Source organism: Brachypodium distachyon, chromosome 1 (genome assembly GCF_000005505.3).
Source record: "Brachypodium distachyon strain Bd21 chromosome 1, Brachypodium_distachyon_v3.0, whole genome shotgun sequence".
NCBI classification, from domain to species: Eukaryota; Viridiplantae; Streptophyta; class Magnoliopsida; order Poales; family Poaceae; genus Brachypodium; species Brachypodium distachyon.
In genome coordinates, this window is record NC_016131.3 from 30993223 (window position 1) to 31008560 (window position 15338).

Here is a 15338-nt window from a genome sequence, read left to right on the forward strand (position 1 = left end):
TCACGCCTCTCCACAGCCTGGGTAAAAAAAAAAGAACTAAATCGTTGAGAACTTTTGAATCACCAAGGATATTAACTTCATTATTTCCTTCACTGTCAAACTAGGCATATCGACAAGCTTATATCATTTCTACCAAGAAAATAAACAATCGGCAAAATGACTTTTTCTTCAAATGAAGATGTACCTACCCCAGAGCTAGAGTACATAAATGACTAAAATCGAATTGCCATTCACCAGGCTACGGACAAAAAAGGGAGAGGATCACTGAGGTGCTAGCTAATCCAAGTAGAACAGAGTTACAATCTTCCGAAGGTTCTTTGCCTCCGTGCAGGTTTCCATCAGCAGCTTGCTGTCATGAAAGGCAAAACATATCACCTGCTGGACCTTCGAGATGATGTCCATGTTGCATAACCTGAAGATAATAAGAGTTATTTTATAACCTAATGGCACAAGGAAAACGTTATGTAAATCAGTTCACTTAAATAAAAGTAGGTTAACACAAAATTTATATTTCAGGAATGATGGTATATCAAGTGTGATAAATCAACTGCTATCAAGCTACTCAGACGCAGTAATAATAACATAAGTGCAAGACCAGAAAGTGTGAACCCAAAGCAAAACAAGAGGATAACCAAGCATTTATGCAACATAAAATATTTTTAAAAACTAGGTAAAGGTGAAGAAAATACCAAATGACACAAAATGCATAGCACTAGAAATTAGAAGAGGTTAGCTGTCAAACCTGCTAGCTTCAATTAGTGGTAGATGGTCATACTGAGGTTTCTCAATCAAGTTTTGTACCTACAAAATTTACAGAATTCCACTGAAACAAACTTTCCATGTGAAAACAGAGCATAAGCTTTGCAGGCTAAAGCAGGACATAAAATAACTTTTGCAAGACACTTAGAATTAACACATGTTACAGCAAGGGTCTAGTAAAGTAGCAAGCTACCAAGAATCGTAGGATACTCCTGAAGTCCTGGTTGTGGACCAGGAATCCCTGTAATTTTAGTTCTACCATTTTCCTTGTACTAGCTTTAACTTATATCGTCCAAAAAGATACTCCTAACTCCCAACATAGTGTTGATCAAGTTCTTTTTTCTGTGTCTGAACTGATCAGCAAAATTTCAGCACAGGACACCAAGGACCCTGAAAATGGAAATCTTACAGTCTGGTCCTTGGAGATGTAAAATGTCCCATCCAAGTGGTGGCATAGATGATGAAGCCCATGTCTCTGACATAGCAGTGCCTCCACACAGATGGAGTCCCAAGCCCATGGCGGTGATGTCACTGACAATTGACATGAGCTGTTGGGAATATCAGGGTGTTCTTTGTTCAGATAGCGCTTGGAGATTGTAGTTGAGACCTGCCAGTGGGGTTGGCTTCAGTGGGCAGATAAGATGAGGAGCAGCAGATCCAGTAGCCAAAGTCCTAGGGTGTCCAGATGGATATCTGCCTGTCGAAGATCCTTCCCCTTGGTAGATACCGCAGGCATGATAAGCTCCAGCAAGTAGGACAATGAACACCAATCACCGCTACTAGCAACACCACTTGGGACGAACAATTGTATACCATAAAGCGCCACTGTACAGGGGAAGGTTCCGGTCACTCTCTTCGCTGGTGGCTAACCAAAATGAGTTCATAGAGGCTTGTACGACTGTATTGAACATGGAAAAGAGGATCTTGGAGATGGAATGTGGCAGAAGCAACCAGGAGTCAAGGTCTCAACTCTCAAGGAGGAAAGGGAAGTACAGAGGTTTCTTTGATACTGGTGTGCTTGTAGGTCCCGCAACATTAGTAAAAAGGGTCCATTTTTACAACCTTGAACTGTTGAATCAGTTTACTTTACACCCTTACCCTATCCCAAGCAGTTTTATTCTGACTGAGATGACATGTGAAATCAATAATACATGTCAACACCTTGCCATGACAGCAACTTAAGTTAAAAAACAGAAAAATCAGAAAAAGGTAATTTGCAGCGTTTTGAAAAAAATACGAAACTTGTTATGAAATTCAGGACAAAAAATTTCAGATTGAGTATTGAGTCCTTCAGTTTCACTATTCCGAAAAATCTTTTAAGAAAATCAGAATTTGTTTTCTTCAGATTTGACCATTGAAGAAGGTTTACCTACACTCCATGTCTGGATGTTCTATCCTCTTTTCTGAACTTTGACTATTTCTGAATTTCCTAAAAGGTTTCAGTATTCTAAAAAACTGTCTTCCTTATTTTATTTCTTCATATTTTCTTGATTTTTCTTGCAAGAGATGCCACATGTCGTCTGAGTAAGCACTAAACAGCTTGGGATAGTGCAAGGGGGCCGAAATAAAAGGATTCAACAGTTCAAGGTTAAAAACAACCCTTCAGAGTTAAAAGGTTGAGAAGTGAACTTCTGCAATAGTTCATGATTGAAAAGTGGACCTTTTTTCTAATAAAAATGAGAGGCATGAAGTGAGAATAAGATAAATGCATGCATTTCTAAGATGGATCATGATGGATGCATCAGGTAATAACTCCCATGATAATAGGAGCATGAGAGCTCACAAGTCACAATACAAGACATTCAATCAGTTAGTGATGATTATCTTTTATCAACCCTTTGACCACGATATCGGTCCAATAAACATAGTTCATCCACAAATTGATTGAAGGGTTCAGCTCATGAGTTCATGTTCTTCTATTTTATGTGGAATTCTCACCTAAAGCATATTTACCATAATTTTGCGATGGTCACACTGAGACTCAGAAGATCAATCTAACAATACATAATCACAATATCGCAAGAATAAAAATATATACTCCCTCCGTCCAACAAAGGATGCCTCAACTTTGACCAAATTTGAATGCATCTATACACTATGTCATGTCTAGATACATCCAAATTTTGACAAACTTAAGACATCTTTTGTTGGACGGAGGAATAGTACAAAATGAAAGTGGTTTCGGGATTCCAGTAAAGGATCTGTAACAAAAATAAATAAAACATGATAAATATATAATTGAAATACCATAATTCTTACTTTAGATAATAGCTCCTGGCTTTCAGGAGGTTGCTTATTTAAACTTTGGGGCAAAATTACAGTGAGCAAATCTGGCTTTTCAGCTCTCAAAGCACCCCTGATAACAGCTGCATTAGTCCCAGAAGCACCAGATGTGAATATATGATTTTTCTGCAATTAACATATAAACATTAACTAGAGGTGAGAAGGAATCAAAGATCCAGTGAAAATGATAGCATATAGCTCAGTGACATACTGTTATGACCATAGCATAACTTAGGATCTCAATAAGTTGTTGATGCATATACCCCATGTTCCGGGTACCAAAAAAACCTATTGACCGGGGTCCTTGCTGCTGAATAGCCAGCAACTCCTGCATTACGCCAATTAAATGAGATAAATCCATATGCCAAATCATTTCATACAAGTCAGATATTAATAGGTTTCAGAGACTAATGGGGACAAAAAGGGCTTCAAATAAATGAAAAGGGAACAGAAGAAAATGGTATGTGAAGGGAAGGCACCTGAAGGTAATCCAGATCTGGGAGTGGCTTGTATTCTGGAGCATCAACTATTGCAGTGCCTCTAACAAGAGTCTCAACCTGAGTAGGAATCTTTGAACCGTCATCGTCATCTGGCCCAAACATAGTAGCTTCATCTCGTCCTTGACTCCTCCCATCACCTTCGTGCCCATCTCTTCTCATGTATCCGCAGAGAAACTATACGAGCACAATAAAAACAGCCCCTGGCAGTAAATCATTAGTGAAAACCAAATATATTACAGCATTCTGACATCAAAGAACAAAATCTATGATTTATTGTTTGCATCTTGAACAATGGTCGGAATTGACCATAGTCGTCTAGTCATGTCAGATATGGAACACAGGCATGCGACAGGCATATCTAAATGCATTGACTATACTGCAGTTGCACAGCCAACATGGTATTCTGGAGATTCCTACTCAGGTCAAGAATGAACCGCTCAAAGATTCCTATTCAGGTCATACGGCATATAGACTGTAGCAGTTCAAAGTTTCCTACCCACGCCACACCAGAATAAAACACACAATAGCATATATGAATATATGATATAGCAGCAGCTGTTGAACTGAACATAAATCAATTGAAAAGCAAAAAATTACTCTTTACAGTTCAAAGATTCCTACACAGGCCACTCAGAATAAGACACACAATAGCACATACCATCAGCTGTTCAAGTGTTCAACTGAACATAGAACAACTGAAAAGCAGATATTTCACCTTTACAGTTCACACGCAACGACCCAACTTCAAAAGATAAATACGCATCAAAAGCCATCAAGCTTTTAGGGAAATGAGATCTTAAATTAAATATGACCGAACAAGCAAACTATCTAACGGGAAATAATTTTGACAGACCACAGATATTAATGCAAAAGTGTTGAAGGTCATATCGTCACTTGATAAATATGAGATAGTAGCATGCGAATTTGCCTGTGCTCTGAACGAACAACCTGCGGTCTCAACAGCCAACTCCCCTATCTAATTTCCATCAGAGAAGACGCACAATTATAAATCGAATATATCTTCTTCCAGAACAAGTGCATATCCATTAAAAATTGGAAGAAACAACAAAAATCTACAGAAGCTACAGACGGAGGACCAAGAGGGGTGGGGACGCAACCCCTCACCTGCGTCGCCCTTTGCGTGGCCTCTTCGGCCCCCAATCTCCGCAGCCGGCTCGCGGCGTAGCCGGGGACGCGCCGGAGCCTCGGTGGCGCATGCTGGGAGCAGACGAAGGAGGCGGCGCATGGCGGCCGCCGCGGCTCCCGGGCAGGAGAAGACGGGGGCGCGAGGGCGGCGGCTGTGCGGAGGAGGGAGGCCATGGGGCGGGCCGCGGACGGGGAGTACTGGATGGAGCAGAGAGAGGGAGGGGGGAGGTTTTGCTTGCTGCTATCGGATATCTCGTCTCGGCTGGATGGATGGATCCACACGGCCACGAGCCACGGCCAGAAGACGGGACTATGACCGGCCTCACACGGGAGACGGGACCATGTTTCGACTAAAATTGTAGACTACTTTCTCCGGAAATATGCATATCGGTTTAATGTTCAGGTCAAGTTTTGGTCAAAAGTACAGTATATTTTTGATCTCTCAAAATTTGGCTTACCGTAGATTCAACGTGTTATGTACTTCCTCCGACCGGTATTATTTGTCTCAAATTTGTCCAAATACGGATGTATTTATGTGTAAAAAACGTTTAGATACATGTAATATTTCGACAAGTAATTCCGGCCAGAGAAGTATATTCCTTCGCAAAAAAAGTGTTATGTATATTCTAGAAAAATAAAATGTGTTATGAATTGATCTTTGAAAACGGTTCTAACCACCACATGGAGGTTCTGACCCACCCAGCCACGATTGAGCTGACAATCTAATTTAAATCGACGATCGAGATTTGTCACAATACCTCAGTCATTGGTTTATCGATATATGCAGAATATCTGAAGCTGAGAGATACAAGAAGAGCGAGAGCATGCAACATTACATATGACTTCATACACAATCATGATGACAAGGTACAATAAAAAAGATGCTATGTAACATATGTTCACTTCATTATTGGCTTTGTTAGACTTCTTGAAAATAGGATCCAAGTAAGGAGGTTTCCATTATGGTTGAGAGGGACAATTTGGGCACTGAAATTGCGCTGATTTGATTAATAAGTATGGATCTAGGGAACAATTTCCATATTTTCCCAAGCTCCTAGAGAAGTTATGAATTTTCCTAGCGTTTCTCTCATATTTAATACACACACAAATAAAGGATTAAATTCCACGTTGAGGCCTCTTTAATTCGTAGGATTATTTTGAAACGTTGGAATATGATGGGAATGCATGTGCAAAACAGAGGATTGGAAAACATATTTTTTATATATATATATTTTGCAACACCAAGGTTGTGTAAAGAGGTATCACACGAGCCGCGCTAGTAGGTTTAATGGGTACAAAGTCACTTCATGAATATACACATGTACATATTTTTCACTTTGGGCTCAATTAGCTAGTGAAAAATAATGGGTGGAGAAAACAAAGATTAGGTGGAGTCAAATCAAAATACACATCTTTGATTGAAACTCGGGTTTACATGAGTTGTACTTAGGAAGACTAAGTCAACATGTGCAACAAAGAAAGTGATAACCATGGGTGCGTCCAAGAAGGTGCGTGATGGGGGAGACACTACCAATGACACGTCGACTAGGCATGTTATTAATGGGATATAATAAATAACATGCAATGAGCAAAGCTTCTTCCCAAACTCAAAGAGGAAGGGGAGAGAAAGCGGAAGAGCAAGCCCAGTCTTAACAATGCGCCAATGCTTGCGCTTGGCGATGACAGTTTGTTGGGATGAGCATGGACAGGACGTGCATGATGGTGATCGAAAATACCAACCCACTAAGCATAATGAATGATGAGTATGGAAAACTTGTTTGGCATCTGATTTTTGTTTAACCAAATATATCCGAGTTGCTAAAACCATCAACAAAGTTCACATGCATGAAATTTAAAACACCTTGATGAGTAGAAGCATGATAAGGATGCTTGGATCACTTTTGGTATGCTCGCATGCATCACTGACTAATGACGCTCAGAAGTACCGCAAGAACAAAATACTATTAACTACTATATTCTATGAATTAGTGTCAGATTATGCACGAAATTTAATACTCCCTCCGGCAAGAATTACTTGTCGAAAATATTACATGTATCTAGACATTTTTTACACATACATACATGCATATTTAGGCAAATTTGAGACAAGTAATCACTACTTCAGAAAACCCCTCCAGTGGCGGTCAAAAAATGTGGCTGGTGGCGGTGATCACGCCCGCCACCAACTCTGCGTCACTAGAGGTTTTAGCCTGGTGGCAGGTAAAATACCCGCCACTGCCGCACCAAGATCACCAATGGCGGGTAAAATATCCACCACCGAAGACCTACAAACCGCCACTGTAAATCCCTCCGGTACCACCCGAAAAGTGCGTGGAGTACATCAGTAGCGGGCAAAGTACCGACCGCCACTGGAAAAGGTCCAGTGGCGGTGGTGTCTAACCACCACTGCTATATGTTCAGTGGCGGTGGTTTATAACCGCCACTGGTACTATTTTTTCCCGAAAAAATATAAATGAATTATTTATGAAAATAAATATTCCTGTAGCACAGAAATAGCAGAAATAGCACCAAAAAAATGAATTATTTATGAACTTGTCGACGTCACGCTGGTCCCTTGCATGCCGCATGAGCTTCCTGAGCTCCTCCCTCGCCAACACCCGGATCTTCTCATCTAATTCCTCCGAGCTCTGTTCTTTGCTGGACGCCCTTCTGCGTTTTCGGGAACCTTGCTCTTTCGCCATATGCCTGCGAAAGGGCTCGGAACCGACACCTCGCATATGGCCCCGTGTTCATTTTGTTGCAGAGCGTAGCTGATGGCATCATCCCACTGTTGGTTGATAGACGAGTGGGGGTCATCCGACTCCCACTTGCCATTGCAGCCTGTATACAAAAAACAACATGCTCAGTGTTAATCTTATATGTGAGTATACACTACGCCAGAATGTGGCTTTGGCGCATGACCTTTAGTGGCTGTTCGAGCGGGGCAAGAAAATCACGGCCGCTGGTGCTCCACTGGTGGCGGTGGTCAGCCACAGCCACTAGTGATCTAGCACCAGTGGCGGTGAAGACGGTGACAAGAAAACCACCGCCACCGGTGCTCCACCACCTGTGGCTGTGCCCGTCCACGGCCGCTGGTGTTCAATGGGGATTCCCCCAATGGTTACCAGTGGCTGTTCTAAGTTCAAAACCGCCACTGGTAATGCCCCACCTCCAGTGGCCGTTTTGAGTTCAAAACAGCCATTGCTACTCAACAAAGGATTACCAATATCACAAAACAGCACTAGTGGCCGGTCTGCACAAGGAACCCGCCACTGGTAAGTAATTTTGGATGAGGTTTTAAATTCATATTATATTCTGTGTTTTTCAAAAAATTAAACCACTTGTCCTTTTGAGTGTAAAGTGATAATATCTTGTCCCATTCAAAGTTTGAAACCTAAATAAAAAATTATCATCAACCATTTATATGATTATGTTGTTCATATTCAAGTTATTAATTGCTAGAAAATTCAATTTTGCTCAAAATGATCTAAATTTTTGCATGGAAACTTAGTATACAACAAGAAGCTTACATATAAATTTTGAAGACAAAACTCCAAATTGACCACAACAATTCTTCATTTTGGGGCCATCGAGGTAGAACTCTCTGAAACCATCTAACCCAACCAACCAAATGTGACTTGAATTTTTTGTATGTGTGTTTCTTATCATTAGGGAAGTGTCCAAACCAAATTTGGGAAGATTCTGAGTAAAAATGAATTTTATAGATTTTTTAGTACACAAAAGCCACTCATAATCACACATAATTATCCAAATTAGTGTACAAAGTTTTTCAATTTATAGTTTAAACTTCACTTTCAGGTAAGTATCCTTGGTATACACTCAAAAGTACAGGTTTTGTAATTTTTTAATACTCATAAACTATAATAAGAATTTAATACCATTTTCAAAACTTAGCACCAGTGGCGGGTAGTTTAGTAGAGTCCACCACTGGTGCTGGAGAGGAATTTTGGAAAACTCTAGCTCAGCACCAGTGGCCGGTTCGTAGTACTACCCGCCAGTCTGCCACTAGTGTTGTATCTCGCTCGCCATGGAATTGAAAAACACGAAATACGTGTGCTTGCGTGCGATTGGTGGAGCTGGTGTGCCATGGATCGGTGACGTGTATCTCGCTCGGCCGCTCGTTTTCTTGCCACAGCCCATCGGACAGCCCGATCCCCTTCCTCTCTTATTCCAACACGTGAGTCTGTCTCTTATCTCCTCTCTTTTTCCAAACGTGTGCCTCTCTCCCTTTTCTCTCTCTGCTCCCAGCAGCCTCCCTCATCCTCTGCCCTCTGCAGATCCACGCCGCCGCCCTCCTCCTTAGCTCCTCGGCGCACTCGGCCGCCGCCCTCCTCCCTACTCCCCGCGGCAGGCGGACTCCGCCGACAAGTCCCCCACCCCCGACTCTGCCGACGCGTGTGGCTGCTGCTATGGTGCTCCCGAGGTCTCCCCTCCTCCTGCGCCATGGCCGGATGGGGCCGGGTCTGGCTACGCTCGGCCCCGTCGCCTCTGGATCCGGCGTTTCTTGGTCCTGGCGGCGCGGATCCGGGTGAGTTCTCTCTCCCTCTCTCTCCCTCTCACACACCCTCCCTCTCTTAACTCCGTTGCAGACGAGCAAGGAGAGAAGGACGGCGCCACTTGCAGGTGGGAGGGTGGCTGCAACTCGCCGGCTTCACCTCGACGTCCAGTCCGTGCCGCCGCTGGCATGAAGAGGAGGGCGGCTGCAACTCCTCTCTTATTTTATTCTTTTTTTTTCTGGATCCAAAGGTGTTCAAGCACACTTACTCCGAACTGGTCTTAGTGCTTAGATCTCAAATGTTTTCTATAGTTTTGATTGATTCTTGTTGTTGGAGCCACACGGCCTGGGTCTGATTTGTATCTGTGTGTTTGTATCGGAATTGAATCTATGTTTTTTCTCCAACGTCATCAGTGACGATGCAGTGCAGGCACTGGTCTGTTTTTTTTTAATTCATCTAAATCTTACCACTGGCGGTGATGTTTCACCGCCGCTAGAGACATAGCACTAGTGGCTGTGATTCTTGACCGCCACAAGAGAAAGGTATTAGCATTGGCGGTGGTCGTACCGGCCACTGGTGCTCGTCAGCACTAGTGGCGCAGGCTTAGTGGCGGGCCGGTCCACCGCCAACGGTGTTGAAATTGGCCCGCCACTGCTGACCAATTCCGTTGCAGTGATAAGAAGCCCAACCGATAAAAGAAGATGTCAGGACGAGGCCTTACAAGTGCAGCCTCTTGCTTCTCTGACATAGGCTCCAGGCCCGCCCACTGATTTGCGGTCATGGATGACCGTAGCCATTTGCTGGAGCGCTCACCGCGAAGCAAAGTTGGGAACCTCGGCTGTATACCGGCTTGGTCCAATGCGGCGTCCTCCTTCGCCCACACCTTCTCCTTTCCGGGGCGTCCACGACTGCCGAGGTGGTGGTCAAAGGGCCTTTTCTCACGAAGCTCCTTGTACCATTTTTGGCTGGCTTTGAATTCAGTGGACCTGACCCACACCTTGAACCTCTCCCAGTCCTCCTCCGAGATCCCCTTCCAGTGCTTGTTAACCACTGTCTTCCAGTCTTTGCCGATGAGCTTCCTGCAGTTATATTGCCACGTGCTCTAGCCCTTCCTCATGACTTGGTGCATCCGCCACTCCAACCGTCTCCTGATCTCATCATTGGTAGGCACGAACCGCTTCCATGCCGCCTCGTAACAGTCCTGCTTCACAACTTCCGGTACATCGCTCCATCTTTGATAGATCTGAGCGCGTCCCCGTACGATGGCGTTGCATGTGTTGGAGAATCTTTCTGCAGCCTCCACCGGTTCCAGCGGGTAGCTTTCTTTATTGAGTTTGGTGACGACCCACGACTCCGACGGCACCTTGTTCGCCCCCCGCTTGGACTTCGACTGAGTAGTCGACGCCGTAGTCTGAGACGTGCACCCTAGGTTTCTTCCTCGTTAGCTGCTCAGCTGCTCCTCGGCTCCTTCAAGGAACAACTGCTCCTCGGATCCTTCTTCGCCATGCTCGAAGCCATCGCTCATGGAAATTTCCGAGCCCGAGGAAGATGCCCCCGCTTCTTCTTCGACTTCCCCCTCCACAACCGGTGGCTTCATTAGACTGAGAGGTGTTCCCATGCCAAGTTTCAGCTCATTTTGATGAAAATTGAATTTTATGGAATTAAATTAGCACCAAAGCCACACATAATCACAGAAATTTGTATGAAATAGTATGAATTAATGTCTAAAACTTGTATTGTGAACAAACAATATTATTATACACCCAAAAGTACAACTACTATATTTTTTGGGAATGCAGAGAGAATATAATAGGAATATAATAGTGCATTCTGAAATCATTACCAGTGGCGGGTTTCATACAAATCACCGCCACTGGTGAGGTGGACAAGATTCGGGAAATCCCTAAATCCTGTAGCACTCACCAGTGGCGGGTTTCAGGAAAATCACCGCCACTGGTGCGCCCTTCCGGTGGCGGGTTTCCCTGTAATCACCGCCACTGGTACCCCTTCCAGTGGCGGGTTTCAGGAAAATCACCGCCACTGCTGCGCCCTTCCGGTGGCGGGTTTACCTGTAATCACCGCCACTGGTACCCCTTCCAGTGGCGGGTTTCAGGAAAATCACCGCCACTGGTGGCCTTCTGCGGGCTGCCACACGAGGCGAGGTGGGAGTTTAGTCCTACCTCGCTAGTTTACAAGCGATTCGACCAGCACATAAGGCATTCCTTCCTTCTCCCATCAGCTTCCGAATATTCCACTCACCTGTCTCCTGTCCTCCTCGCCTGGCCCGTGGGCCCGGTACCTGTACTATTCTTTGTGGGCTCGGATTACAGCCCGTGGGCCCGGGTCTGCGCTGGCCTAGTAGGTAGTAGGCTGCTCCCGGGTTCGCCTGGCTGGGCCCGAACCGAAACGCTCAGTTGACCCTAGCGGGCTTAAATTTTTTTTTCCTCCTTTATAATGAAAATAACATGTAATAAGATTTAAAAAAAAATCCATATCTCTTAATTGTTTCCGAAATCGAAACAAGCAAATTAAATATGCATTCACACTAGAAAAATATTTCGAACAAATGTACGGCATTTGTTTTCAATTTGAACAAGTTGAAATTCGAATCTCGTTAGAATTCAAATTACATTGAAAATCATCAACGAGCATAATTGATCAAAATTACACAAATAGTGAACTGTTGGACAATCTTGTGTTTTTTCTTTGTTGTCTTCTCTTTCCTCTTATACGTTTGGACCTCATCGTGGCTGCTTCTGGCGTAGGCGCCGTCTTGTGTGGGTAACTTTGACTTCTTTCTTGTCTGGATCGTCTGTCTTGCCACCTCTTCTTCTTGCCTGGTCGTGGGATCGGGGAAACCTTCATAGTCCTGTTGTGAAGTTACTCCGTCGACCCCAACAATGCTCCTTTTGCCTCTCCTCACGACTACGCGGTTTTTCGCTATCGTGTCTTCTATGAAGAAGACTTGTTTGCATTTGGAAGCAAACTGCCATGGTTCGAGCAATGCCGAGATTCTTTTGACGTTCACCTGATGACGGGGAACCTCTTTTGGCAGAATCATAGTTGTGAACCTATGATCTTCATGCCTGACATCGCATGCCCATCTGATGCGAAACATGGCGATGGTGGTGAAGGTGTAGTCAAGCTCCCAGATCTCTTCGACCATGCCGTAGTACGCTTCAGTCTGGCCTTCGCTGTCAGTCCCCGTCTCAGCAATGAGCACTATACCACTGTTTTGGTACGTACTCTTATGGTCTTGAGCCTTGGTGTAGTACGTATACCCATTGTCGTACCAGTGGCCCATGGGGTCCCACTGATACGGGACGCGTGGGTCGCCAGTGACGAAGGCCCGTTAGGAAGGCCACCCGGGAAGCCTGCCTCGAGGAGACGACTGTTGGCGAAGTTAAAGCTAAGGGCCGAGTACAAGTTGCTCCTGGGACCCCGGAGTAACGCCTCCTGGCAACTAGCAGGTGCGCTAGCCAGGAGGGTGCAACCCAGCAACCCGCGCTCAGGCTTGCAGGAGGGACCCGCAGAGCAGTGAAGACAGGACAAGACGGTGGGCGCAGTGCATTTAATGCACCGACAGGCGTCTTATCAGCAGGCCTAGTCATGATTAGTAAGGCTAGGTCGACTACCCTGAGAACCATTTTTTCTACCATGTACAGTGGACCGGACGCTGCATGGCGTCCAGCATGGATGAGCAAAAGTGTATTCTGTGTGGCTGTGACACGCGTCTAGGCAACGTGTCACGCTGCATGCATTGGCACCTGTGGTATCGCCTTGTCTATAAAAGGAGGACCAATGCCACCGGTCAAAGGGTTCCAAACCCGAGTGATTAGAACATAGCATAGCATTCACCTAAGTAGCCAACCCGGGAACTCCCCGGGTGATCTGTACGTACTCAAACTTGTGAATACAACTCAAAGCAGGACGTAGGGTATTACACCTTCGGGTGGCCCGAACCTGGGTAAAAACTTTTGTGTCTACACTTCGTGTCTATCGGCACGCCGGCGATCGCCGGAACGATCCCCTCGCCCTCCACCGAACCAAAAAGGGAGTACTCGGCATCCCCGGTGCCGGAGACCGTGCTCCGACATCTGGCGCGCTAGGTAGGGGGCGTGCAGTAAGCTTCGGTTGACCGCAGGCGTCATCATCGTCAACACCGGCTTCTTCGCCTACGACATCTTCAACGACTAGCTCGCCATGCCACCCAAGAAGGCAGACGAGCCCCGGGTCGACTTGCGCGACACTCTTGCCATGCGCACTCAGTCCCATGACGCTACGCGCGCATCGCAAGCACAAGGGGACCAGGGGTCCCCTCCACGGCGGCAGCAGCAATCGCAGTTGCCCCCTCCACCTCCTCGACCGTCGGCAGACAGCCGGACAAGGGGGCCCGCGGCTCCCAGCGCCGGAGCCAGCGGCGCGAGCAGCCACGATGGCGCACGCGCTGGCCAGCGAGTCCACTCGCGGGCCGAAGACACGCAACGGCAGCTGCGCCATGAGCACAGCGCGTCGGGTGCTACGCCAACGGAGTCTCGCCCCACTAGCACGAGGGCACCGGGTGACGGGTCGGAGGGTAGCCGGTCGGAGGATGTCGTCGCACGGGGCTCTGACACCGGGGATGTGCGGGCACCCCCTTTTAGGTTCGGCAGTGGGCTACGGGGATCGCTCCGGCGATCGCCGGCGAGGCCAATGCAAAGCGTAAGAATACAAAGAACACGAAAACGCTTTTTACCCAGGTTCGGGCCACCTTGCGGTGTAAAACCCTACGTCCTGCTTGTTTGAGCTCATATTATCGTAATATCGAGTGTTTACAAGTTGCCAGAGAAGGGTCCCCGGGTGCTCCCTTTCTGGCTAAGTGCTCCTTACTATTCTGGGCTAGTGGTAGTGAACTATGACTTAGTCCACCAAAAAGCAAACGGATGAAGCAGTCAGTCCATGCGTCCAACTGAAAAACCAACCACCCTTTGACCGTTGGCGGGTCCTCCTTTTATAGCCAAGGGGAGCAGGGACCTTGGGCAGCTCCTCCTCGGTGCGCTGGGATGCATGCATGAGCGCCAACCCCGCGGCTAGGGGTCTAAGGCTTAAAAACTAGCCCTGGGCTCGACTAGACGGATAACGCCCTCCTGTCGGCTCATTAAATGCGCCGTGCGCCTCACTCCTTGCCCTGACGACCCTGCACACCGGGTGCCTGCCGCGCGCCCACGTGGCGCTGCTGCTCTGTTCGCTCGGCCTCGTCCTCACAGCAGGACCCTACGCTCGGGAACGCCTCCTCCCGGCGAGTTACTTCCCGGGAAGCGCCCGGGAACGCCTGCTCCCGGCAAGTTACTTTGCGGGAAGCGCCGAGGCGAGATTATTCCCTGAAGGCCCGCTAGCCCTGCCAGGCTGGTAGCTTGCCGGGCAGCTTGCACGTTGCTGCCCGGGGTGCGATCCTCTCAGGAACCAGGCGTCGTGCAGCGATGCCACCCCGGGTGCCACTGGTGCGACAGTAGCCCCCGGGCATGGGCCGGCAACACCTGTTCCCGGGCGAACACTTCCCTGGCCGGTTGCCGGGCTACGCCCCAACCGACGCGTGGATCCAGATTCTTCTCGGGCCCGCGTCTCTTCGTCTTCCAGTGACCCCGCCGTACGGGCGAAGTGGTGGGTGCGAGATTTCCGCCGTAACTCCCCCCTTAAGCAGGGAAGTTAAGGCCATTTACCGAATTATCCCACGATCTATAGTTATCCGAGCGCATCCCATGGGTGCGGAAACGGCAGTTACCTCACGGTGGAGAGTTATACAGCTTTACTGCTGCGCTGAGGGGCAAACACTTGGCCTCCCAGCTCTCTTCTTCCACCTTCTTGCCCCCTGTGCCCGAGAACCTTGCCAATCTCCCACCCACTCTCTCATGGGTTCCCCCACCACCAGGAAAGGGAAGGAGGCGAAGCCCTCGAAGGGCAAGAGCGCAGCGGCCGCCAAGGCCGCCGAAGAGAAAGAGCTGAAGAAGCAAGAGATGCGGGCCACGCTTGCCTTCTTCCAACCCGGCTACAACGGCGAGGCGGTGGGCAAGCTCCAGCACACCGTTGCCTCGAACTTCAACATGCACGGGAGGACCTTGATCTTCCCCGCCGGCACCGACGTCGGGTCCACCGA

General features: G+C 47.2%; 1 protein-coding gene across 1 annotated transcript; it reads right to left on the minus strand.

The window, feature by feature from the left end:
- Positions 1 to 44: 44 nt before the first annotated feature.
- Positions 45 to 5007, minus strand: LOC100841407. The gene is made up of 6 exons (XM_003563531.3): positions 4668 to 5007; positions 3522 to 3716; positions 3254 to 3370; positions 3019 to 3168; positions 743 to 801; positions 45 to 412 (listed from the first exon to the last, which is right to left on the minus strand). The coding sequence occupies exons 1-6, from the start codon at positions 4860 to 4862 to the stop codon at positions 277 to 279; spliced, it is 852 nt and encodes a 283-aa protein (XP_003563579.1). The 5' UTR covers positions 4863 to 5007; the 3' UTR covers positions 45 to 276.
- Positions 5008 to 15338: the final 10331 nt, after the last annotated feature.

Coding starts and splice junctions, on each gene's coding strand:
- LOC100841407 (XM_003563531.3), bottom strand. CDS start 4,862: ATGGCCTCCCTCCTCCGCACAGCCGCCGCCCTCGCGCCCCCGTCTTCT. Junction 3,717..4,667: donor CCACGCAAAGGGCGACGCAG/GTGAGGGGTTGC, acceptor GTGCTCGTATAG/TTTCTCTGCGGATACATGAG. Junction 3,371..3,521: donor CAGATCTGGATTACCTTCAG/GTGCCTTCCCTT, acceptor GGCGTAATGCAG/GAGTTGCTGGCTATTCAGCA.